At 39.0% G+C, this 25,391-nt stretch overlaps 1 protein-coding gene across 2 annotated transcripts; it reads left to right on the top strand.

Annotated features, from left to right (window-relative positions):
• The first annotated feature begins 21 nt into the window (after positions 1–21).
• On the top strand, positions 22–23,894 carry EIF2S3 (eukaryotic translation initiation factor 2 subunit gamma). 2 transcript variants are annotated; one of them, XR_013956491.1, is made up of 14 exons: positions 22–237; positions 2,630–2,693; positions 3,177–3,304; positions 3,425–3,546; positions 5,543–5,637; positions 6,918–7,076; positions 8,377–8,511; positions 9,412–9,506; positions 10,429–10,573; positions 11,000–11,169; positions 12,173–12,345; positions 14,967–15,126; positions 20,965–21,070; positions 22,325–23,894. XR_013956491.1 is itself a non-coding variant. In XM_080614293.1 (12 exons), exons 1-12 carry the CDS (start codon positions 169–171, stop codon positions 15,028–15,030), a joined length of 1,419 nt encoding a protein of 472 aa, XP_080470419.1. In that variant the 5' UTR covers positions 22–168; the 3' UTR covers positions 15,031–16,420. The 2 variants fall into 2 exon arrangements, 1 of the variants encoding a protein (XP_080470419.1); XM_080614293.1 differs by lacking the exons at positions 20,965–21,070; positions 22,325–23,894 and having other exon boundaries at positions 14,967–16,420.
• Positions 23,895–25,391: the final 1,497 nt, after the last annotated feature.

Here is a 25,391-nt window from a genome sequence, read left to right as displayed (position 1 = left end):
CAGTGAGGCTGGTGGTGGCCCCACGCCGCTCAGCGTGGCCGGTTGCAGAGCTGGGTGTCTGCCCACCCCGGTCGGCGGGTACGAGGCTGAGCGCCGGCGGCGGCGGGGCCAAGCAGATCTGGGGTTCAGGCGGCCGCGCAGGCCGCCTAGCTTCCTCTTCGTGCCAAGATGGCGGGGGACGAGGCGGGAGTGACTCTGGGGCAGCCGCATCTCAGCCGGCAGGACCTCGCCACGTTGGTGAGACTCGACCGCGGGGACCCCGGGGGACCGGGAAGGGACTGCGGGCTCCGGGGAGCGGCGGATGCGGTTGATGGGGCCTTGGCGGCAGGGCTAGCCGATTTGGGCGTGCGGGTGCTGGGAGGCGGAAGAGTCCGTGCCTGCCACCGGGCCCCGCTGGGGCCGGTGAGGGCTGAAGGAGAGCGGAAAGCTGCGGGCTTCGGGACAGGGAAGGCGAGTCACAGTACGGTGGGGCTGAAGGAAAGGGTAGGTGAATGTAGGCATGGGGCATAGTGGCGGCGCTGGCAGCAGGTTGGGCTGGTCGCAGCGGGTTTGTGTTAGAAGAAAAAGGCCATCGCTTGCTGGTGAGGTGAGCCCCAGGCTCGGCGGGTTGGCGTGCCTGTCTTGCGAGTGAGCCTTTAGTGGCACAGCAGTGGAGGCTTGCAGTTTCCTCCTTATGAGTGTGGCTGTGCTGAAAGGTACTAGAGGCTCTTCCCTCCCCGAAGCAGAACCATAAATTGGAGTTCTGTTTCCCCAGTGGGCTAGATGGATCGGTTGCCAGCCTTGTTTTGGTTGATCTACCAAGAAAATTATCTTGACTGTCAAGAAAATTGGTTGCAGAGGTCTGTTGCTGTGGTGGTCTTGCCTGTCATGGCTTGACTTTGCGAACGGAGATTTGGAAAGGGCTTTACCCACGCTTACTACAAGCGTGCTGATGACTAAAAAGGCCAGTGTGGGATAGGCAAATCTGGTTGCAAGAAGTCAGCTTGAAGAAGACAGAAGTTCTCTACCAACCCGCACCGCAAGAAGATTATCATCATCCCCACATTACCATTGGCAAGTCAGAGCTTAAGTCAGTTCAGCAGTTCAGCTATCTGGGAAGCATTATTTTCTCGGATGCCATGATCAGCAAAGAGATAGACAACAGAATAGCAAAGGCATATAGAGCCTATGGAAAACTCCATAAAAGAATCTGGTGCAATAAACACCTGAAGAAAAGTACGAAGATTAGTGTCTATAGAGCCATTGCCTGTACTGTCTTGCTTATTACACATATATGCAGACAAAACCAGTCAAAAATCTTATTGCTGCCTCCCTGGTGTTCAGCAAGTTAGAAAAGCTTATTTGTCTTTATGGTAATAATGTTTGATAATCTTGGTGTTTGAGCAGAAGAATTCTTTTTGTGTTATAGCTAAGCATGTTGATACTCGTTACTGAAGCACAATAGTAATTTCAGAATGTTTCTTCTTTTCATTGTTGATCATGGCATTTGACAGTAAGAAAGAACACAGATAGGCCTAGTTGGGAGGTCAGTAGGAATTACCTTTATGGCCTATTCTGTGTTTTTTCACTTGGCCTTTGAATTTGTACAGTTGACTGGAGCTTATAGCTGAACTTAGCCTTACATCTCTCATGAGGAGAAAACTGCATGCGTGCATAATTGTGTGCATCAGGAACAATTTTCTTGATGACAGGATTTTGCATCATGCTTGCTTGCTTATTAGCCTGCTGGATGGTGCCATCTGCAGGTCATGTTCCCAGCACCGGTTTCAGTGTGTGTAGTCATTTAAGGTAAATATACAAGAAATACAAATTTAATTGCATGTGTTAGATGGACAAATCTTTTGTCTGGAATGTGAACATTATATTAATGTAACACTTGAGAATAGACTGAGTGAGCTTACGTTTTCACCCAGATGTGTTTATTTGATTGTTATGCACAGGACCTGCATGTAACACTGTAAACAATAAAAAAAATATATGAATTAATGTAAATTATTCTGTGTGGGGTTATTTGTATGTTTGCAAATATTTCTATCCTGTCCAGTACTGAGGACTCTTGGCATTGTGAATCTTCACTTGAACTGAGTAGCTCATCCATATGAATTCAGTGCAGGATAGAAATTAACTGCAAAGAGTTCCAAAATAGTACAGAGGAACATTTAAGTGGATTTCAACATTTGAATGCTTGGACAAAGAGCTTATAAAGTAGCCCTAAACTAACTTTTTTAGAATTGTCTTTTTAGCTGTATGGGATGTATTTGTGTTTGATTTGCCAGGTGCTACCAGTAGGTTCATGCAACAGGCTATTGAGGACAGCAGAGCTTTTGGGGTGACTTTTCTTAGTGTTAGAGCTTCTTACTTACTTCCATCTTCTACACCTTGCAGCCTATACCAACTTAAAGTCAGTGTTTTGATTTGCAGCCCATACTGATTTACAGTCAGCATTTTGTTCATGTTTTGTTCCTATTTCACATTCTTAACAGACTAGAACGCATATTTAGAATTATTTTAATGAGCTCGGTTGGATTTTGCTGAATAGAACTACTGGATAATTGTTAAGAAAATACGTAGAGTACTTTCTAAACCTTTAGATACAAGATGAATAAATTCTAAAATCTCCCTCACACAGGATGTTACCAAGTTGACGCCTCTTTCACCAGAAGTCATCAGCAGGCAAGCAACAATTAATATAGGTAAAAGCAAACTTCTAAAAAAAGAGGGTTGCATTAATGTGATTCTTTCTGGTGCTAATGCAGTAGCATATGGTATCTATGTGAGAACATTTTTAAGAAATTCTTATTGAATCAGACTCATATAAGTATAGTGGGTTCATTATAAATTTTACCAAGGTGTAGGAAGAGGCTTGTTCAAACCCTTTTAACTTGAAAAGCACCAATTTTACTCTTAAGAATCGTGTTGAATGGAGTGGGGAATAGCTGCTAAAGCAAAGTTTATTTTACCTTAAAATTAAGTGCTAAAATGAGTTTCATGAAAATGCAAAGACCTGTCCAATGAGGGCTTTGTTTCTTTAAACAAAAATTATTATGAAACCCACGCATGCTTCTGATGGGAGCTCTGGCTACAGAGAGTTTGGGGTAATTATGTGTTGATAGTAGTGGAACATTACTCGAAAGTAAATGATGGTTTATTGACAGACATTTGCTTTTACTACGTAGGTACAATTGGTCATGTAGCCCATGGGAAGTCGACAGTAGTCAAAGCTATATCTGGAGTTCATACTGTCAGATTTAAAAATGAACTGGAAAGAAATATCACAATCAAGCTGGGATATGCTAATGCAAAGGTGAGTCATCACTAAAATCTAGCAAATATCTTGCTAATATATTTCAGGATGGCTGTAAGCTTAGAGATAGCTAAAACTTGATGAATAAACTTTTTCTCAATTTTTAACAATTGCTTACAGATTTACAAGCTGGATGACCCAAGCTGTTCCCGACCAGAGTGTTACCGATCCTGTGGAAGCAGCACCCCAGATGAGTTCCCTACAGATATTCCTGGCACCAAAGGGAACTTTAAACTAGTCAGGTAACTGCTGTAAAATGTATGGTGTAAATTGTGTTTACTGCCTTTTGCGTAACTGAAAATAGGCAGGATTGAGCTGAAAGCTGAATGAGTTATGGCAGACCATGTTCTTAGATGCTGGGCATCCCTCATCTAAGGTATCACCTGAATTGCCGTGGTTTTTATTAGTTGCAGTGCATAGTCCACAGTAGAGCACAGCTGTGTCTTCTGTCCTCGGGTATCTGCAGGACACTGAAGTTAAATTTTTCTGCGACTCATATAAGTACATTTCAAAGCCACTAGATTGAGAACTAATATGGACCTCACAAATGCATCTTTTAAATATGTTCCTGGAGAGTGACCTTTGTTAAACTTTTTCTTTCTAGAAGCAGAAAGGTTATCAAAGTTCTTAATGAGTATATGAAATCTTGATGCCTAATGTGAGATCAGGCCTCTAACTTTATTTAGTTCATTTCTAATAATGCATATCATGGTCACTATGCAAACATAGTAACCACAACAGCTGTTATGTGGGTCTTTACAGTGGTTGCTCAAATGAGAGTAGCCACAAAGACTGTTGTATAGCAAGGTTCCTATACTTATGTATAAAATGCACATGGTGCTGTAATCAAGTATTTCCTTCCTTTCCTGAGATTCCCAGTAGAGCACTTGTTCTAATAATAACTTCTGTTGGAGAGTGACAGTCATGCAGCCGTTGTTAAATTGTTGGCTAAAAGCTTTGGATTTATTTGCTTATAGCAGAAGCAGCAAATTAGTAACTTGCTTTTTGGTGGCATGCTACCAGAAAACAAGGATTCTTCACTGAATAGGTTCAAGCAAGATGTTGTGGTTTAACCCCAGCTGGCAAATAAGTACCACACAGCTGCTTGCTCACTCCCTCACCCTGCCCCCACCACCCAGTGGGACAGGGAGGAAAGCTGGAAAAAAAAACCCAAACCTGTAGGCTGGGATAAGAAGAGTTTAATAATGAAAAGTACGATATGTTACTAATAATTATGATGAAAAAGGAAATAACAAGAGAAGAAAGAGAATACAAAGCAGAAAACCCAAACAAACAAAAAACCCCCATCAAACCCACAACCCCATCAAACCCAAGTGATGCTCAATACAATTGCTCACCACCCACTGATACCCAGCCCGATCCAAGCAGCAATCTGCTCTGTCCGGATAACTGCCTCTAGTTTATATACTGGGCATGATGTGCTGTGATATGGAATACCCTTTTGGGTAGTTTGGGTCAGGTGTTCTGTCTCTGCTACCTCCCGGCTTCCTGTGTCCCTCCTCACTGGCAGAGCTTGAGAGACTGAAAAGTCCTTGACTGGGATAAGCACTACTGAGCAACAACTAAAACATTGGTGTGTTATCAGCATTGTTCTCAGACTAAAGCCAAAACACAGCACTGCACCAGCTACTAGGAAGAAAAATAATTCTATCCCTGCTGAAACCAGGACACGAGGATGTAGCTAATTGACTATTATGGTCTGCACAAAAAAATCTTACAGATTGTACTAAAAGGTGTAACATTGTTTCTGCAGATAAGTCTTTGAAGTGAAGTGTAATTACAACTGTAATTAAAGACTCGTAATTTTCTAATATAGGAGAATGGGAGTTGTCTTTTTTTAAGAGATAAGAGAAATCCTGTGTGGTGTGTTTGGGGTTTTTTGGGTTTGGTTAGTTGTTTTTTTTTTTATTCTGGTGCATTTAAATCTAGTCTAATTAACAAGTAAATTTGTGACATATTAAAGCAGTATCTAATATGAATATATGTCAGATCTTAAAACTCAGAAAAACTATTCAGTAGCCATTCAGTAATCTTTGTGTTCTTTTTGAATGTTTATGAAAATACTGTCAAGGTATTGCTTCTCAGCATGCTTTGAAATGTTTATCTATTTTTAGGATGGTTTTAACTTTTGTGTCTGCCTAGCTGCTTACATAAATCAGCCGTAGAAATTGTTGATAATTGTCTTCTGGATTTCTTTTTAACCTCCTTCTGCAACAGGCATGTCTCTTTTGTGGATTGTCCTGGCCATGATATTTTGATGGCTACTATGTTGAACGGTGCAGCGGTAATGGATGCAGCTTTACTGTTGATAGGTAATGATTGCTACACAAAAGCAGAGCTCTATTTTTTTAATATGATGCAACATTATATGGGTTTTAAAATTTAGTCGGGTGGCTGAGCAGTTAAAACAAGTGAATGCTTTTGAGATGTGTTTAAGAAAATAAAGTGATGCTATGATGAAAATTAACTCTAACAAACTGGGGTTTAAAAAAACATTGCTATACATACTCATTAGTGTGGTAGCTGACCAAGCTGATGGAAGATTAGTTAGATAAGAGGAAACATTGTAGTTGCATAGTGCTGTAAAATTTATATTATTTTATTGAAATAGATTAGCTATAGGCACATTTTGAGTTTCTCTGAAGGTTCAGTTTGCTTTAAGTATGTATGTAGCCTTTGTCATTCAGGAGAGTCCACAACCATCCATACAGACATTAAGCCCAGATGAATATGGACAAAATTGAAGTATAGGAGATTTATCTTGGATCAGACGTTTTCTGTTCTGTTTTGCAACCAACAGGAATTGTGTAAAACTTATTTTTGTATGTCTGTAGAACGTAGTGTTCTGTGGATCTACAAGTGTTCTATAATAGAATATACATATTAGTACTCTGCAATGATAATTGGTATTTATCTTACCTAGATAGGACATGTCAACAAAGAAGAAAAACAGCTTCAGATATTATAGTTTAAATAGTCTGAGACAGGTGATGAGCTGTCATTCCTTCTGCCTGTTTTGATCTAGAAAGTGTGCTAGACCAATCTTCAAGTGAGATTAACCACCATAATGGCACATCAGGCCAAAGTTGGCTTCTTGGGTGGGTGAAATCCAAACTGTGCTGACAGCTACCCTATTCACATACTCTATATTTATCGTGTGTTACAGAGTGTGGGGATCTTGGCATTTTTATGGCCTTAGTGATAAGAAAATACCATAGAATTTTAAGTAAAGGTAAACTGTCCATTATCCTACAGTTAGTACTGAGATGTCTGAAGACCTAAAGGATGAAATAAGTCAAGTAGACACAAGTCTCTCAGTATCTTTGGAAATTTTAGATGTATGTTTCCACTGGGAGCAAGTAGAATGAGGGAACCTCTCAGGCAACCTCTCTTCTGTCATATATTGCATGGATGCTACAGCCAGCAGTTCTGGGGAAGAATAGGTGCTTATTAACTTGGGTGCTTCGCTTGTAGCTTACTGAGAGGTGACTAAGTCATCTTTTATAAAAATACAATGGAAAGTAATGTCTTAACTGTGGAAGTTTTGTCTATCTTTATAGTTTCTATATTGCAGTCACTTTTCTTCTTTCAGCTGGTAATGAGTCATGCCCTCAACCCCAGACCTCAGAACATCTAGCTGCTATAGAAATCATGAAACTGAAACACATTTTGATTCTACAGAATAAGATTGATTTGGTGAAGGAGAGCCAGGCTAAAGAACAGTATGAACAGATTCTTGCATTTGTACAAGGTAAGTTTTCAACAGCAGAGATATAGTTGGTGGAAATTCTTCAGTGTTGGGACATGGACATAGTACTTTTCTATATGTGTGTAGAAGAGGTTCTCTTCCTTAGATAATGATGGTGTACATAGTCTGTTAATCTGAAAATAGACCACTGGAGTTGTGCTTCTTACCTCTTTCAGACTGCTTACATACAGTAGTGTTAAGGCTGTTGGTCAGAGCTCTTTATGTAAAACTAACAGCAATAGCTCTTATCTAGTAGCTTATACTGAATCTGCGGTGGTTTCTTAGTATTGCTTCTTCTTGGCTTGTTTCTTTGGTATAGGTTGTACTGTGGTTTTACTGCAGTACAAGAGGAAATGAAGCAGCACTCGTTAAGGCACCTTGTAGATATAAATGTGTTCTTTTATCTAATCACAAAAGATTGGTCTTTCATCTCTTTCTGTAAGTCCAGCACATGCAGTGTTACTCTACTCTATAAAGTTCCGTGTTCTGCTCAGCTTTAGTGCTCTGAGTGTCATCTTTCCCAGGAGCTTCCACGGTTTACCCTGCTTATCTGCTTTTGCTGAGTTATGTGAGAAGCTGCAGAGCTAGATTGTCAGCATCAGAAGTCACCAGTGGGTCTTGTGGAGGTTTTTTTTTTGTTGTTATTTATTTGTAGTTCAGAATTGTTGACATGCGTAAGCTGTTCATAACAGCTATGTCAGGGTGGCTTAATTGGGTACATTTGGAGTTTGAGAATTTGAGTTACCACAAAAAAATAAAAGGTAGAATTAAAACTAGTAATATTTAACAAGCCTCGATAACTAACTAAATGCATTCTTCCACAAAATTACAATTTTTCTAAAATATATATTTGTATTGCAAAACTTAGAAAACATGTATAATTAAATTGATAGGTATTTTAGTTTGTCAGAATAAAATCTGACTGTAAAATTAATACTGCTGTATGAAATAGCAAGGTATCTGATTTCTCTGAGGAAGTTATCTGAAGAATATTTCTGATCACAATGTAGGAAGTGAATTTTCCCTAAGACCAGACGATTACCTTGCACAATGTTTAGAGAGCAGCTGTAAAATTCTTCAGTATAGTTACCCAAAGGCAACATAAGGGTTGTTTCAGAATGCCCCCAAAAGTAGGTCTGGCTGGTTTGAACTAAAATGTTGGAGGGAAAGGTAAATGCTCTGATACTTACTGCTTTGGGAAACACACATAAAGTGTGCATTGAAATTCATTAGTATTTTTATCAATGACAGAACACTTGGTCATGTTATTGTAAACACTATGTTGAACTTTATTTTGATTCAGGTACAGTTGCAGAAGGAGCTCCAATAATTCCAATCTCAGCACAGCTGAAATACAACATTGAGGTAGTTTGTGAGTATATAGTGAAAAAAATCCCAGTCCCACTGCGAGACTTCACATCTGAACCAAGGCTTATTGGTATGTAGATGCTTAGGTCTGGGCTTTTGTGGCTAACCATTTCCTACAAGTATCTACACTTAAAATAGCATGAGCTGAAGGCACTAAAAAGAGGTAGATTTAAAGGGAGTGTTTAGTGTGCTTTTATTTTAAAACTTGCATATTTTCCTAGAGCTGTATTGTTTGTTCATAGTTAACTGCTATAGCTCAATCTATTTGAGGTAACTGCTAGGTTTTCTGTATTTTCTGTGTATGGCAGCACTAAAATGCAGTAAGGATGAGAAATTTATGTGTCTTAAAACATTCCCTTAAATTGCTATGAACTTAAATTTGATTTAACAAAGTACTGAAAAACTGTTGAATTTGAAAATTAAATTATTTCCATGAAAAACTTACAGGTAGCCTGGTTAGATTTTCTGTGTTAATCTCCTGTCTCAGAATTGTCAGTCTTTGGTCTTGTCCAGCATATATGAAATTCAGTTCCACTATGATAAAGCAATTTGTGTGTGTTTTTTATTCCACATGAAACATGTGAGACCTAAAAAACATGCTAAAAATGCAGAAAAATCAACCACATTAAAACAAGGTTACAATATTCACATTTAACATTGTGAGTATTGAAGAGGTTTTGTAATATTGTTTATCATTGCTGTCTTTTTCAGATCTTTAACTTCTGCTGCGCAGAAACAATTATTTAAAATATTTATGTACATGAGCAGCTTTTTTTGAGAAGAAAGTCAACTATCTGCTTAAAAATTGGGAATAAAATATTCACTGTATTTTAGTGTTCTTCCTGAATTACATTTTTGTAACATTTATAAATATGTGGCTACCTCCATTGGAATAGGGAAGCAAGGTTGCTAAAGACACTCATTCTTTAAGAACCTGATCTCAAGTATAAACCTGGTCTGTGCTTTTCAGTAATTAGGTCTTTTGACGTCAACAAGCCTGGCTGTGAAGTTGATGACCTTAAGGGAGGTGTAGCTGGTGGCAGTATTCTAAAGGGTGTTCTAAAGGTAACCTTTTCCCTTTTGTGTCTGGGGATTTATATTGATAATGAGTAGATGCTTTCCATGCTTAGTACAAAATGAATCTATGTAATTGATTTTATTAAAAAAAAAAAGAAAGGAATACAGTCAGATGGCACTTACCCTTTCTGTCTGTGCCTCATTTTTACTTTCCTGTTTTACACTGCTTTTTATTTTTTAAATATATTTTGTTACTGCAGTCTTTTGCTAATCATGGTACTGATTTCATTGCTTACAAAAATTGAGAGTGCCTTTTTTTTTTTTTTTTTTTTTTTCTGTCCTATCACTTTTACTTGCTGAATTATAGGGGGAAAGGGAGAGAGAAAGAACTTTAAAAGAACCTTGGAAGCATGTGTGGGTTCCCACAGGTCCCACTTCCTCATTTAAGTATTCTGTATATTTTAAAATTTTTACTTTGCTTGTGGGATATTGTCAATAGATGGAAGCTTTAAAAGTTGCTTTGCTAGACTGGAAGGCAAACCACATCTTGGAACATTTATGCAACTTGTATTTTCTTTGCCCTGTGGTTTATCAATGCTGATCAATTACACCAATCAAATCAACTTATTTTTTCTCAATGCTAGAATATTTCTAAATGACGTTATTTAAAAGAAAAAAAAAATTACCATATCAGCATTATTGCTGATAAAGATCCTTTGTTCAAGGAGTTTTACAAATTATATTGAAAAGAAAATTGATTGTTATATTGGCTGTGAGATACAGAGCTTTCAGTATTGTTTGGTTTGCAGTAAGCAGTGCAACAGAAGTCTTAGGAGTTCTGCAGTAGCCCAGAACCAGGGACTTGTATAAATAGTAGATCTTGGGATCAGTGGGTTTTGTCTGTGACTAGTAGTTAGCTTTATGTTCCTGTGAAACCACCAGTTAACCACTTTTTCACTTTCCTAATTAGGTGGGCCAGGAAATTGAGGTCCGACCTGGTATTGTGTCTAAGGATAGTGAAGGAAAACTCATGTGCAAGCCAATCTTTTCCAAAATTGTGTCACTCTTTGCTGAACACAATGATCTACAATATGCTGCTCCAGGAGGTCTTATAGGTGAGAATATTTTCTTGTGAGAAGTTTTATTTCTTCATGCTTATGAAGTGAAAGCATTTGGTTTCATTTAACAATAAATCCCAGTGTAGTAAACAAAAAGGCTATGAAGAATTTCAAATAATTCATATACATAGAGAGAGACACAACAGGAGTGTGAAAATCAGATATTTAATAAATAAATAATTTTCCTGAATGTCACTGGCCAGCACAGATTAACTCACAATGCTAATTATACTAGCTTTAGCAGTAGAATATTTCTTCATCTGTTTAGACAGAGCTTATAGTCTTGCTGACATTCTGAAAGTCCTGTTCCAAGTAGTAGAGAATTCCCAGTACATTCTCAGTTTGTCATTTTCACATGTTCTCTAAGTCAGTCTGACAGCTGCCTTTCAGTTACTCCTTGTGGCCTTCTTTGTTGTGTTGTAGGTGTTGGAACTAAGATTGATCCAACACTGTGTCGGGCTGACCGAATGGTAGGTCAGGTCCTTGGTGCTGTCGGAGCGCTGCCAGAAATATTTACAGAGCTAGAGATTTCCTATTTCTTGCTGAGACGACTATTAGGTGTGCGCACTGAAGGAGACAAGAAAGCTGCAAAGGTCTGTACCCTTTTTCTGGGTTTGGGTTTTTTTTCCCTGCTTTCTCTTCTAGGTTTCATTAGTATGTACATTGTTTTGGTCTTATGCAGTAGTTTTGTCTCCTTTTTATGTTTGTCACTAAACTTGCCTGCTTAGTTAGTGTTACAGAAGAATGCTTTTCACAGGAGTAGGAATTCATATCAGAGTATTTTAAAGTAGCAAAAAGTATTTATGTCCTGAAATTAGGTATACTTTGAAACATACCAATAGTTGTTTTCCTTTGTTGTCAGCCTATTTGTGCAATAGTTTTGTATAGGCATGGATCTACTTCCTAGTTACATGCTTTTCGTAGAAGAACCTTTTAAAGCTAAGTATTTTCGAAATGCTATTGTTGAAAAGAAACTGAACTTGATGTATGGCAGAGTCTTGTTTTCCATGGTCCATTTTACACAAATCAAACTAAAATATCATAGTTTTCCTTGTTAGCATGAAAATCTAGAATTAGATTCTAATGTTTCATTAAAACAGTTTAATGCAGCATTTCATGCAGCAGTAAGTGCTTCAGCACTCTCTTTATCCTGTGAAATTAATTCTTTTTTGAAAAATAATTTGGTGGAAGTAGGCATAAGGGAAATGAGAATATCCGCATAATTTAAAGGAATGGTATCATGTTCCAATTTGTAGCAATATCCGAGACTGTTTCCACTTTAGTGTAGTATGTGCAATCATCAGGATGTTTTATAGAAAATGTACAGAAATCCCAAGAAAGTGTATCATACCAAGGACTCGCAGTAGTACATACACAATGTATTTATGTATTTATCCTTTCACATGTAAACTTTATCCACTGACTCTGCATGGCTTGTGTGTGCGTGTGTATGTTTACAGTTGTTACATTTCTCAGCTGTATCTTTTTTTTTTGGTGGCAGGTAGGTAAGAGAAGATACTCAATATTGTCTGTGGTATTTTTTTATTTTTCTAATAATAAAGCTTATGTTTCACAGTTTTCTATATCTGCCTTCAGGTACAAAAATTATCGAGGAATGAAGTTTTAATGGTAAACATAGGATCCTTGTCTACTGGAGGGAGAGTTAGTGCAGTAAAGGCTGATTTGGGGAAGATTATGCTAACTAACCCAGTATGCACAGAAGTGGGAGAAAAAATCGCCCTGAGTCGAAGAGTTGAAAAACACTGGCGGTAAGTTGGTGCTAAATAGGTAGAGCACCTGGTTGTATTATTGTTAACTAAAAATACATGGATATAATTTTCTTCTAGAATAGGTAAGTTTATGTCTGTTTCAAAAATTCCTCTGGATTCTCCTAAGATATGGATGCCATTATTGTGGAATGCTTAATATCATTATTAGCCTCCTTTTCTGAAGCAGCATTATTAATTGGGTAGATACCTACAGATGAGGAAACAGCTGAGGTTTGTGGTTTGTTGCCCAAGCTGTAAATTGAGCTAACAGTAGGCAGTCTTGGTCCAGCGGTTTGGAAATTCTAGTAATGGTAAGCCAGAGCCTGTCTTTATATACACCTAAGTCAGTGGTGTTCTGCCTGTGGAGCTGTATGTGACTTCTAGCACAATCTTGCAGTAGTAGCAAGGGAACAGAGGAGGGACATTCTAAGGTTTAAATATTTTATGTACTATGAGCAGAGAGGGAAAAAAAAGAAGTATCAACTGGATTGGCCCATTCTCATTACAAATACAGAATGACTGCACAGAAGCATCTGGAGGCTGAAAATGATGAGCAGAATTGGTTCATGATTCATTCTAATCTTAGGCCCGTACTTCTTTTTAGATGATTATGCATACTGTACCTGTTAAGTGTTCCATAAGACCACATGAGTATCATAAGAACATATTGGTATTTAGATTTGTTGACCCTGCACAGCTCCTGTATAGTATAAGGGAACATAGCCATTTTTACAAGAAGTGTGCACTGTATAAAAAACCAAGCTTTAAATATCTGAGATGCAGATTTCTCTTTTCAGATCAACGAGAAAGCATAGATGGGAACTTAATGCTTGCTGTCAGAGCTAGCTGACAAATTAGGGAAGAGATTATTCCTTGACAAAAACAAGGAAAAAATAACATGTCTTGAACATGAGAAAAGAAAAATAGAAAGGACCCAAATTAAGTCAGGGAAAACAGAAGGAAAAGGAGAAACTATTTTATATTGGAAATTATGCTTTGCTTGCTTTTTTAAAGCTATAGACTGATAGCCTTTGCAAATCTGATTGTGGGTTTTGTTGCTTCTGAAGATTACTTTCCACTTGAAAAACATGACCAGATTTTGCCAAAAAACTCACTTGTCTCTGGATTATGGGTTGGAAGCCTGTTATAAAGAGACTGTTACTAAAAAGTTGCCTTCTATGCTGTATTAAAAGGACAGAGACAACATAAGGAGACTGAAGGTTGAGAGATGGGGAAAGGAGGCAAACTTGGAAGACTAGCATAATAAAATCCAATACCTACCGTATGAAGAAAGGCTGAGAAAGTTGGGGCTGTTCAGCCTGGAGAAGAGAAGGCTGCGTGGAGACCTCATAGCAGCCTTCCAGTATCTGAAGGGGGCCTACAAGGATGCTGGGGATGGACTATTCATCAGGGACTGTAGTGACAGGACAAGGGGTAATGGGTTCAAACTTAAACAGGGGAAGTTTAGATTGGATATAAGGAAGAAATTCTTTACTGAGAGGGTGGTGAGGCACTGGAATGGGTTGCCCAGGGAGGTTGTGAATGCTCCATCCTTGGCGGTGTTCAAGGCCAGGTTGGATGAGGCCTTGGGTGGCACGGTTTAGTGTGGGGTGTCCCTGCCCATGGCAGGGGGGTTGGAACTAGATGATTTTAAGGTCCTCTCCAGCCCTAACTATTCTATGATTCTATGAAATAAAGTACAGTTTGTACTGTGTAGCCTGCGGCAATGGAGTACTGAAAAGATGGAAGATAGTGTGAAAGCAACAGATGAAAATTAGGTACAAATTAGAGAATAAATATATAAAGGGACAGAGATTAAACAAGTGGCTAAGCAAGCAGGATACACTAGTGATTCCAAGGAACAGTAAATTCAAAGGTGGACTAGTATGGATATGGTCCTAAAAAGTGGGAGGTGTTGGGCTAATACACTTCATTTCCTTTTCTGGTGTCCAGAGAGCAGCTCTGCTGCTTAGCAAATTAAATTGAGATGCACATGTGGTTTCTGTTTATCTCCTTGCCAGAAACTGGAAATGTTTGACAGGCAGTTGTGTCAGTAACATGGGCTGCCTGCTGGCTGTGGAAATGGACATAATTTATTTAAAAAGACATATTTTTCTGAGGTAACAGCTGTCTATAAAAGGGGCCTTAATTTTAATGACTGTAAATAGTAGAACTTACCCAAGAGTTGAGTTAACCTTTATAGGTTACATGTTCGTTGAGAGATACAGCTCTGTAATTTTGCTGTCACCTTATCTGAATTTTAATGTTTTCATTTCTGTTTGAACGTAATGCAGCACTCCAGGCAAAGTGAGATGAAGCTGTGAACAGATTTGCAGGCCACCAGTACATCATGTTACAATACTGTCAGATTTTTAGTTTATTGTTCAAAGGTACATCCTTAGCTGGTTACAAACATGCAAATATTCTCTGTCCCTCATCCTTTTTTATTCTGTGTTTCCAGTAACCAGTCTTAAGTCTTGTAGGATGTTTTGGGTGGGAGACAAGTGGAAAAAAATCAAATTGTGAGAACTGAAGGGATAAGAATGACAGAAGGATGTTGATTTATTCAGGATATTTCTGAGTACTGTTGAAAGTAATATAAACTGTTTTTATTTTTACAGTTTAATTGGTTGGGGTCAAATCAGAAGAGGAGTGACAATCAAGCCAACTGTTGATGATGACTGAAGAACAAAAGAGTGTGCTTCATCTTTAAAGATGAAGTGCCTATTTCTATTTTGGAGGGGCTATATTTTCACAGTGGAATTGGAAGCTGTGCAAATGGTATCTTTGAGTTGTATGGCTGTCCTTATAAGTTTTATTGAATTTTACCCTCTTACTAAAATACTAGTCACTATCACCATTAAAAAGTGTAAAAGAATTGGTGTAGAAGTGGGTTTAACTATCCACATCTTGGTAGAAAATAATTGTACATGTCTCATGGAATGTCTAATTTATGTTATTTTGTGTTTCAGACATACCTGATTAATATCAGTCAAGCCAACCCCAGTGTAACACACAAACCATAAATTTGGTATTGAAATAAAATATTGCTTATTTTCATTAATACAATTTTTCTGAGTAACAAAAGCCTGCAGTGATTGTTCAACCAGTGCAAGCATTAAAAGCAGAAACCCAGACTCTTCTTGAAGACTAGTACCCTTTTTGCACAACATCTTGTTTTGCTTAGAAAACTGTTTACAGCAAGAACTTCCTTAGTTTTTATCATTCTGACTTTAGGATTCTAGCTGTATTACACTTTGTAGTTAGGATGGTAATGTTGACTGACTTTGTCACTTCCAGTATTACAAGGAGTTTTGGATAAACCCCTGAGGAAAAACAACACGTAAATTGGATCTGAACTGGCAGTACTCGTTTTGACCTTATCTTAAAAGGGATTTATGAAAAAATGTGATTAATTTGAAACATGGCTGTTTGTCATTGTGAAACTCTGTGTGGGTGACCTGGGAGCTCTTTATACAGTGGGAGTAAACCGATTATTTCAAAGTTATATCGAGCAAATATTAGCTGTGATCTTGAGCTATAAAGTATGTGGAAAAGGTGTAGAAGAGGATGATTTGTGGGAGGGAAAGGTGTGGAATTCAGAATGAGATGAGGAAAAGGTATAAAGCCAGTTTTGCTTAGCTAGCATGAATCACACTTCTGAGGAGAAAACGTAATGAACGTACTGTAGGGTTCTAATACTTTCATCCATTAAAATTTAAACTTCTTCATTTGTACTAATACACGTAGTTCTAGGTATTTTATATACTAGGCTATTTAACAAGTCATGTTACTTTCCATATATTTGTACAAAGTACTGTGTTTATTCTCAAATCCTGGTTTCAGACATATTTAATACTGTCAAGGGCACTCTAAGGTAAATACTGTTTCATCAAAAAGTACTTTGGTGAAGCAGCTTGACTTTTGTTCCTGATTTTGCATTATATTTTGTGTTCCCTTATTCCACCTACATTCCTGTATTCAGTTTCTCCATTTGTAAAGTACTTCTACCTCACATGGTGCTGAAAGTAAACACATTAATTTTTGTGTAGTGCTTCTCCTTTTTAAAAGTGAGTAAGTTATAGTTCTTCCGAATTCTCCTAGTGCTTGACCAGAACAGTCATAAATGTGTCTGTTTCAGAGACTGCATCTTCCATGGTTTGGAAGCTCATTTCTGTAACTCCGAATTTTAGAAACTTGGATACCAACTTACGTTAGTTTGGGAGCATGAGGATGAGCACACCTAACTGCAGAGTGCTAGGATGATACTACACCACCATGAAGTTTAGTCCAAAGAGTTCTTCCTAAATGCACTGAATGTGTATGGCTAGTGTACAGAAATGCTGAACTGCTTCTGAGAAACTGGTTAAGCACCAACAGGTATTTTTAGGCATCCAGATAATTTGGAGATTGGGCCTTGATCTCTTGATCTGCAATTTAAAAAATAGAAGTGCCATAGTCTATTCAAAACACTTCATGTACTCCTTCACTTGAGGAGGTAGTAAATGCAAAGTACTAGTATTATAATCTTAGTGCTAGGATTGGTAGCCAGCCTTCATTCTTCCAGCTAAATAGCCATAGGTCATTACTTAATTTATGTCTAAAATGTGATTCGATACTGCTGTATTTGATACGAGGTTTATTAGGTAGGTACATGTTATCAGTAATATTAAGACATGCTTTATGGAATCATAGAATCAGCTAGGTTGGAAAAGACTTTTAAAATCGTCAAGTCCAGCCATTACCCAAGGATGCCATGGCTACCACTAAACCATGTCACTGAGGGCCTCATCTGCACAGTTTTTGAACACTTCCAGGGATAGTGATCCCACCATTTCCCTGCACAGCCTGTTCCAATGCCTGACTACCCTCTCAGTTGAAGGAAATTTTTCCTAATATCTAAGCTTTCCCTAGTGCAGCTTGAGGCCGTTACCTGTTTTCCTATCACTTGTTACTTGGAAGAAGAGGTTAGCCACCTTCTCTCTCCATCCTCCTTTCAGGCAGTTGTAGAGAGAGAGATTCCCCTTGAGCCTTCTCTTCTCCAGACTAACAGCCCCAGTTCCCTCAACTGGTCCTCATAAGACTTGTTTTCCAGACCCCTTACCAGCTTTGTTGCCATTCTCTGGACCTGCTCCAGCAACTTAATGTCTCTGTTGAAAATGTCTTGTTCCCTCCTAAATATTAAGTAATATTTTGGTTTTCTGATGGTCTGTGCAAGAACTAGAGAGAGAATAGTCAATGAAGTAACAGGGTAGTGAATTTTGCCTCTGGCCTATTATTGCGTCAGCCTGCTTTCACAGCAGCTCTTCCAGGGTAGGGCTAGGATTCTTTTAACAGCCCTCTCCCAAAGCAGTTTCTTACATTCTCAGCTGTTCTCTCCTTCCTTCCAATGGTAGACTTGGGTTTGTTATTTGTGCATGTATGCTGTGTCGTGCAGAAGAGTTGCTGACGAGTTGCCTAAGAGTGGGATGATTGTTAACCGAAGTGTGTCTGGCCCAAAGTCTGTTCCTGATCTTTCCCAAGGAAAGACGAGAGGTTAGGAGCATGTCTGAGGTGTCAGCTGTGTTTTCCATATGACATGCAGTGTGCTATATATCCTATCACACTGGGGTAAGGAAGTGGGGGGCAGGTGAAGTGCAAAGTTCTTTTTTGCCACCAAAATGTTACATTTCCTCTAACTGGAAAGCTCTGACTCTGCTGGCATGAATAAAGTATAATGGGAATGTGTTGAGACTTCAGTGAATACATGAAGCACATGACTCTGCAGCATCAGAGAGACAAGTATGAACAGTATAAGTGTAAATATATTATGTGCTGATGTGTCTGTATCCACCCGTGCCGCGTTCACTGAAATGAGATGCCATGTAAAAGAGAGTTGAAAATCACTTGGATTTTCTTGAAAAATACTAACAGATGACTTGTGAGCTCTCTCCCTTTGCTGAGGATTTGCTTCAGAGTGATGATTTTATTTTTCAGCCCTTCACAGGTGAGATTTAGCTACCTGAACATAGGTGCGCAGTTACATTTCAAATGACGGCTTAGCAGGGCACACGTGTAATTGGCAGCTGTTGCACTTGCCATGTTCTGGAGCAGTAGTTGGATAGAGCAGGACGCTGGGTGGCACCAATACCTTCATTGGGGTGACTGAATCTCTTCCAATAATCTGTCAGAACTTGGTTTTAGGAGGGTGCTAGTATAGGGTTACCTCTTCCCCATGAGGAGGGAAGTTTATTGCCTCAATAAATACAGATTTCTGATATCTAACAAACCTAGCAGACCAGGTAAGTTAGCTGTGCTAGTACAAGCTTTGGTTGGTTTTATCAACCTGTGACTAGTTCTATATTAAAACTAGGAAGAGACTGGCTGGTTTTCATTCCAGGGACTTCTTGCTGCGTAGATCAAATTCAACAAGCTACTTGAGAAGCTGAGTTTTCTATTATGTTTATCCATGTCACAAATACTGTACTGCTCTGCAAACCACTCATAGTTACATTTCTGGTTATCTAGTTTACGTGTAAGAAATTAGATTCCAAGTTGGTGCTTTTAAGGTGAACAACACTGCAAGTAGTTCTTCACTTCAGCTTTTTGTAAGTGCCTGTGGGGTGGCTGTTGCATTGCTTGATTTTAGGCATGGAAACGAGGGTATTCTCAAGTAAAGTGGATGCTAGCTTCCCATTATTTCTGATGGAACTCAAGCTTAAAACTGAATAGAAACTGTGGGAGGAAGGAGTGGTTGTTCTCAGAAGTCCACATGCAACCCAGACCTATAGCATCTCTCCAGCACTACGCTGTATATTGCAGACTTTGTGGCTAGAGATTGTCCAAAAGCAGTTCTTCCATTGAAAATAGTCCCATGGGGTGTTCATTAAATGTTTCTGTTTTCCACCCACATGAGTGTGAAACCGTTTTATTAATGGAGCAAACCATTTCTTAGGAGAACAGAAATGCCCTATTCCAGGTATCAAGGGTCACATACCTCATTCGCAGCAAGGACTCACACCTCTCTTCCACCTCAGCATAGAATGCTGAGAAAGATATAAAATCTCAAAAGGATTGGTAGGCTTAGACTCACAAAAATGTAGGATGCTGTTTTATTTTGTTGCACTGTAAATCTTAAAAAAGAAGAGGTTTTAGGAAAAGTTTGATGTGTAATCATACTTACAAAGGCAAAAAGACATTGCTGCTTTAGCCACCTTGGCTCTAACATGCAGGACTAGTTCATAAAAGGAGAAGTTTAAGCTCTACATAACCACCCTGTATAAATAACCTGTGGTTATATACTAATGTATGTTGTTTGTTGTAGGACTTCACATACCTAATGGTGGATCAGGTAGCTATTCAGGACTTTTTCATAGTAATTTTTTCAGTGCTCAGTGCCTCTCAGGGGACTCCTTTAAATGAGCCAAAATAAAATGTAGTGGGAAGAAAAATGAGGGCGATCAGTAGTTCTGTTAGTTCAACCATAATTCCATTACTTCTGTCTCACCCTGTTTTCCTGGTTGAGGCACCAAGGGAAGGGGTTTTGACCTATCATACGATACTTGGTATTGGCTCAAGTTAAACTAAAGCATTGTTAAGGGATACAGTGCTGACTGGAGATGTTCTGTGCCAGGTTGCTTTACTTCAATATGTAGGAAGGCAGCATGATGTCATATGGCACACTGCTTTAAAACAAGTAAGTAGGTATCTTGTGCAATGGTACAAAGTTAAGGTGCCATGTCAGTAATAATTTCTGAGACTTTGGTATGCCTTTGGGAAATGTCATTTCTAGCCAAATCTCACTTCCTGTTTGGAAGGGGTGAAGCATGAATTTTCCATTAACATGAAGTTCTTCTGGTACATACAAGATACAAAAGCATTTTACTGTGGTTTTACTGCATTAGTTTTGTAGCACTTTGAAAAGCGCTTCCTTCTAGGTCACTGCCAGAAAATGCGTTTCTACTAGTTTTCCATGCTGAGTCATCTTGGTGACAGGTTTAGTATCGCCAATGTGAAAGGTTTGAACTTCTGCCCCAGCCCTGTTCACATGCTGGCCTCCCATCCACGCTTCTGCCAGAGCGGTGTCCCTGCTGTTCTGGGTCACTTCTTGCTGCAAGGCTGGGTCTGAACACTTACAAAGTTCCAAACATCCTTAATAACAACAACAACAATAACACCACAATAATGATGCATAGCACAGACTGCTGGTTTCCAGACCCTGACACCTCCTGACCATATGATGGCGCCTGTGCATGCATGATCTATTCGGTTGCCACCTCCTTGAAATCACAGGACTCGTCATTCATCAGTTCTCCCATTGCCCTAGTTATTTTGGCACAACTGGCTTAATAGCTGGTGTTCACTTACCAGAATGCAGAAATTACAAATGTGCTCTGGCTTTGTGTTACTGCTCCTGTTTCTGTAAGGTTACATCAGTATCTGCACACCTGATTTCCTGTATGTCTCCAGTCCATCCTATTTGCATAGTAGAAGTGCTTGTTTTGCACCTTTCCAGACTAAGCCTAGAGAGGATAAACATTTTTACAGAGTTTTCAGTATGTGGTGAATAACATATCAGCTGTGACAGTCAAAAACTATATATAAAGTATGTAAGTTCTCCTTTTTTCTTTACCTTGACAGGATTAAAACCGAAACAAAAACCCAAACAAGTCTCTTAACAAGGCAGTGTGCAACCAAGACGGAATCATGATGAATTCTGATGTCAAGGAACAGGCATCCTGTCAAAGTAATTACCTCAAATATTTAAATAAATACATATTCTTCAGTGTCTTTTATAAAATACAAGGAACTAGAACACCATGATCAAGCAGGAATGAAAACTGTTGAAATATTTTAGTTGGAATAATGTTAATATATATGATATTCCTCCTTGAGGAAGGCTTCATTAAGAAATTGCATGGTATGCATTTATAAAACACCAGCTTTTCAGTTCAAGCAGTTGTTTTCTAAAGCCTAGTATACTTTTTTTAAAGAAAATATTTCAGTACATTTGAAAAAAATAAGATTCACAAGTTAAGTCTCAAGTTCCAAAATCCTTAGGATTCAAATGAATTGGGGCATCACCTCTTATTTATCCTTATTGCCTTTCTGTGGGCAGTTGTACAGAAATCTAACATACCAGACAGGATTTCTTAGGTTATTTAGAAAGCACCTTCCCCTGCCAAACATTACACAATTCTATGTTTAATTGTTTCCATTTATATAGTTTATGATGAAAACCTGAAAAGCATTTTCCCCTGCAAGTGTACCTTAAGGTTCTCTGATTCGTTTTTCTTCCTGGTTTTGCTTAATCATTTATTTGACTATGTAATCTATTATGGATCCCAAAATATTTCATTTGCAATGTAGTCCTAAGTACTATACATACAGAATTAAGTCACAGCTTTTGCAAGTTTCCTTTAAAGTTGGGGTTTTTTTTTCACCTTACTGACTAGCACTGGGCATTCTTTTGTACTTTTTCCTGGCTACAGCCAAAATGCTGTTGATGACAGTTTAGCAACAACTATTTTTCTTTCTTTAAATTGTTTCTCATTTATTCCTTTGGCAGTAATTATATACAACTTAATCCTTTATAAATCTAACACGGAGCCATACTTCTCCCCAAAAATAGGTATGAGAGTTTAACTAGTCCTTCCACAGCAACGTCAATCATTCATGTGTTCTCTGTATACTTTTGGCTTCTTGCCTCTCTTGCCTAGTTGTCTGACAATACGCGAGTTAGACATGCTGAGCTAGCAAACGCCCGCACAGCCCTGCAACCATGTACCTGTACACTTTAGGCACACAAACTGTCCTGTTAACACCAGCTGGACCACTATGCACTTAAAGGTGAGTTTGTGCTCTAAGTGTTTTGGAAACTGTGTTCTTAATTGACTCCCATTTTCCTGAAGGTCCAATTCTTCCTTTACATTATTTGCTACATCATGCTGTTCCTTATTCCACCAATCTGTATGTTCACACTGGAAATTTATTTTTGCAGTTAAAACTTCACGTTTGTCTCTGAAAGGATTTTGAGCTTTACGGGAAGGTGTCTGTTTTGACATGTAACATCACAGAAGAGTGGACTCTTGGTACTTACCACTGCATCTGGCAGCTTACGGACTGTTGAAAAGTGGCTCCATGTGTAAGCAGATCACATACTCCTATCAATTTAAGTAGAGCACAGATTCCATACCTCAAGTCAGGTGAGGACAGGGAGAGATGAGGAGCTTCTTCAGAGAACCCTTTCCTTTTAGAAGTTTAATCTGTTCTCTGCTTCTTACTTTTGCTGCATTCTTAATTTGAGTCCTGTTGGGCCAACCCTGTATGATATGCATTTTCATGTATAGATAAGAAAAGAGATTACTCGATTCTGTGCCAGATGAACGGAATTTTCAGTTTTATGTAGGATCTTTCACCTGAGGGTCTCAAGGTAGGCCTGAGGCTCACCCAGAGTGCAGTTAATGCAGCTATGAAATAGTTTTGCTGGAAAGAAAGGAAGTAACACAGCTTAGAACAAACAACTAAGGGTTGGTATTGGGACCAGCACTGTTTAAGATCTTTGTCAGTGACATGGACAGTGGGATTGAGTGTGTCCACAGCAAGTTTGCTGATAACACCAAGCTGTGTGGTGCAGTCTGCATGCTGAAGGAAAGGGATGGCATCCAGAGGGACCTTGACATGCTTGAAAGGTGGGCCAGTGCAAACCTCATGAAGTTCAACAAGGCCAAGTGCAATCCCAAGCACAAATACAGGATAGGTGGAGAATGGATAGAGAGCAGCCTTGAGGACAAGGACTTCAGGGTGTTGGTCAATGAGAAGCCCAATATGAGCCTGCAGTATGCGCTCGCAGCCAAGAAAGCCAACCGTATCCTGCGCTGCACCAAAGTAGTGTGACCAGCAGGTTGAAGGAGATGATCCTGCCCCTCTACTCTGCTCTTGTGAGACTCCACCTGCAGTACTACATCCGGCTCTGGGACCACCAACACAAGAGAGACATGGAGCCGTTGGAGCAAGTCCAGAGGAGGGCCGTGAAAGTGCTCCGAGGGCTGGAGCACCTCTTCTTTGGAGACAGGCTGAGAGAACTGAGCTTGTTCAGCCTGGAGAAGAGAAGGCTATAGGGAGGCCTTACAGCAGCTTCCCAGTATCTGAAGGGGCCTACAAGAAATCTGGAGAGGAACTTTTTACAAGGGATGCAGTGACAGGACAAGGGGGAATGGCTTTAAAATGAAAGAGGGTAGATTTAGATTAGATATTAGGAAACAATTCTTCCCTGTGAGGATGATAAGGCCCTGGCACAGGCTGTCCAGAGAAGCTGTGGCTGCCGCATCCCTGGCAGTGTTCAAGGCCAGGTTGGATGAGGCTTGCAGCAACCTGGTCTAGTGGAAGGTGTCCCTGCCTATGGCAGTGGGGTTGGAACTTTAAGGTCCCTTCCAATCCAAACCATTCTAGAATTCTGTAAAATACAATTAAAAATACAAAAATCAGTGTTGTCTTTACTGCTACTCTAGCAGCAAATTTTGTTCCTATTAAAGTCTTACTGCAGAGTTTGTCCTTCAGTGTAATGGTTGGTTTTGTAATGCCCTGCTGTCTTGTTATGTATTAGAGAAGCAGGGAGGGGCTGGCACAGCCCTATTTCAAAAGACAACGCTTATATAGTCACTGAAGCAGATGGCCCTCAGGGCTATCTACAACTTTGTTAACCAAGAGGAGAAAATAGAAATACCTTTCAATGATTTGAATCTTCTCTAGTCTTTCTTTTGCAAGATCTGTCAATGCTGACTTCCAGCACTGTATCAAGCTGAATATTTACTAGCCCTTTTACCTTTACTACATGTAGTCAGCAACAACTCTGGAGGCAGTATGTTTGATTTATGGACAAATAAGGCAAATGAAATGCAAACTTACAGAGTTATAGGGTGAATCTTACATTTTTTGGTTTGTTTTTTTCCCCCCCATCCCCCCCCCAAAAAAAAACCAAAACAAAACCCAATGACTTTAAACTAAGAGGATATTATTTGAATCCATGCAATAATTAACCTCCATGCCCCATTAAAAATTCCTTTAAGCTTGCAGTTAATAAGGAAGCACTAGAAATAAAATGGCCTGTGAAACCCTACTTTCAACAACTAAGTATGAAGAAGTCTAGTGAGTATTTGTAAGCCAAAGTATTTAGAAGATTTTAACGCAGCCATATAACTTGTCAGTTCTCCATTCTCCATAGGATGCCAGGAACCCCTGCTCAACACAAGGACCACTCTGCTGTTTAAATATAAGACCTTTTTTCATTTTTAACTTTTCAATTAAAAAAAACCCAAACCAAACCAAAGTTTGGGGGTTTTATTTTAACAAGGGCAAATAATCTGCATTTTGATCTCAGGCATCTGACAAAACTGGAATCTTCACAAAAAACATTAGTTTGAGGCCAACACCCATTATGGAAAATTTCAGACTTGGGAAAGTTGGCAAAGTTTTATGAGCAGCTAAAAACCTGTATAATGTGAAATGTCAGACAGCTTCAAAACGCGTGACACTACACTGCACATTGCTAATATTTTTAAATAGCGAGGTTATCAGAGAGAGATCAAAGCTGTAGAGATTTCATATTGGTCTTACAGCATTTTCACCCATTTAAACCTACTGGGTCAGTACAAACCTCTTGACTTCTTATAACATCACCATAAGAAAGACTGTAAATATCTGGACTCTCTTCTCATCTTCATCTACAACTATCTTGCATAGCACAGCACAGACAGAACAAATACAAGACCTTTCCATTACTCTTCTGGGTCCAAACAGCCAGGGGGTTCTTTACATTGGACACAGTTCTCAAAGACGAATGATGATATTTGCAAAAGAACCATGCCAATTGGTTTTCAGCATGATATATCTGCACACATCTTTAAATTTCTTTATAAGTGGAAGCATTGAAAGGTCTAAATCTGAATTCATTGTTCAGTCCCCAAGCAACACTGACGATATCCTCAGATAACATTTCACTGTTCAGCCTGTGTATTTCACACTCCTTTGCTATTCAATATCCCAACCTTATTGTGATGAACTTCTTC

Source organism: Psittacula echo (assembly GCF_963264785.1).
Source record: "Psittacula echo genome assembly, chromosome: 3".
NCBI classification, from domain to species: Eukaryota; Metazoa; Chordata; class Aves; order Psittaciformes; family Psittacidae; genus Psittacula; species Psittacula echo.
The sequence above is the reverse complement of the archived record's forward strand: the minus strand, read 5'-3'. Positions and strand labels throughout refer to the sequence as shown.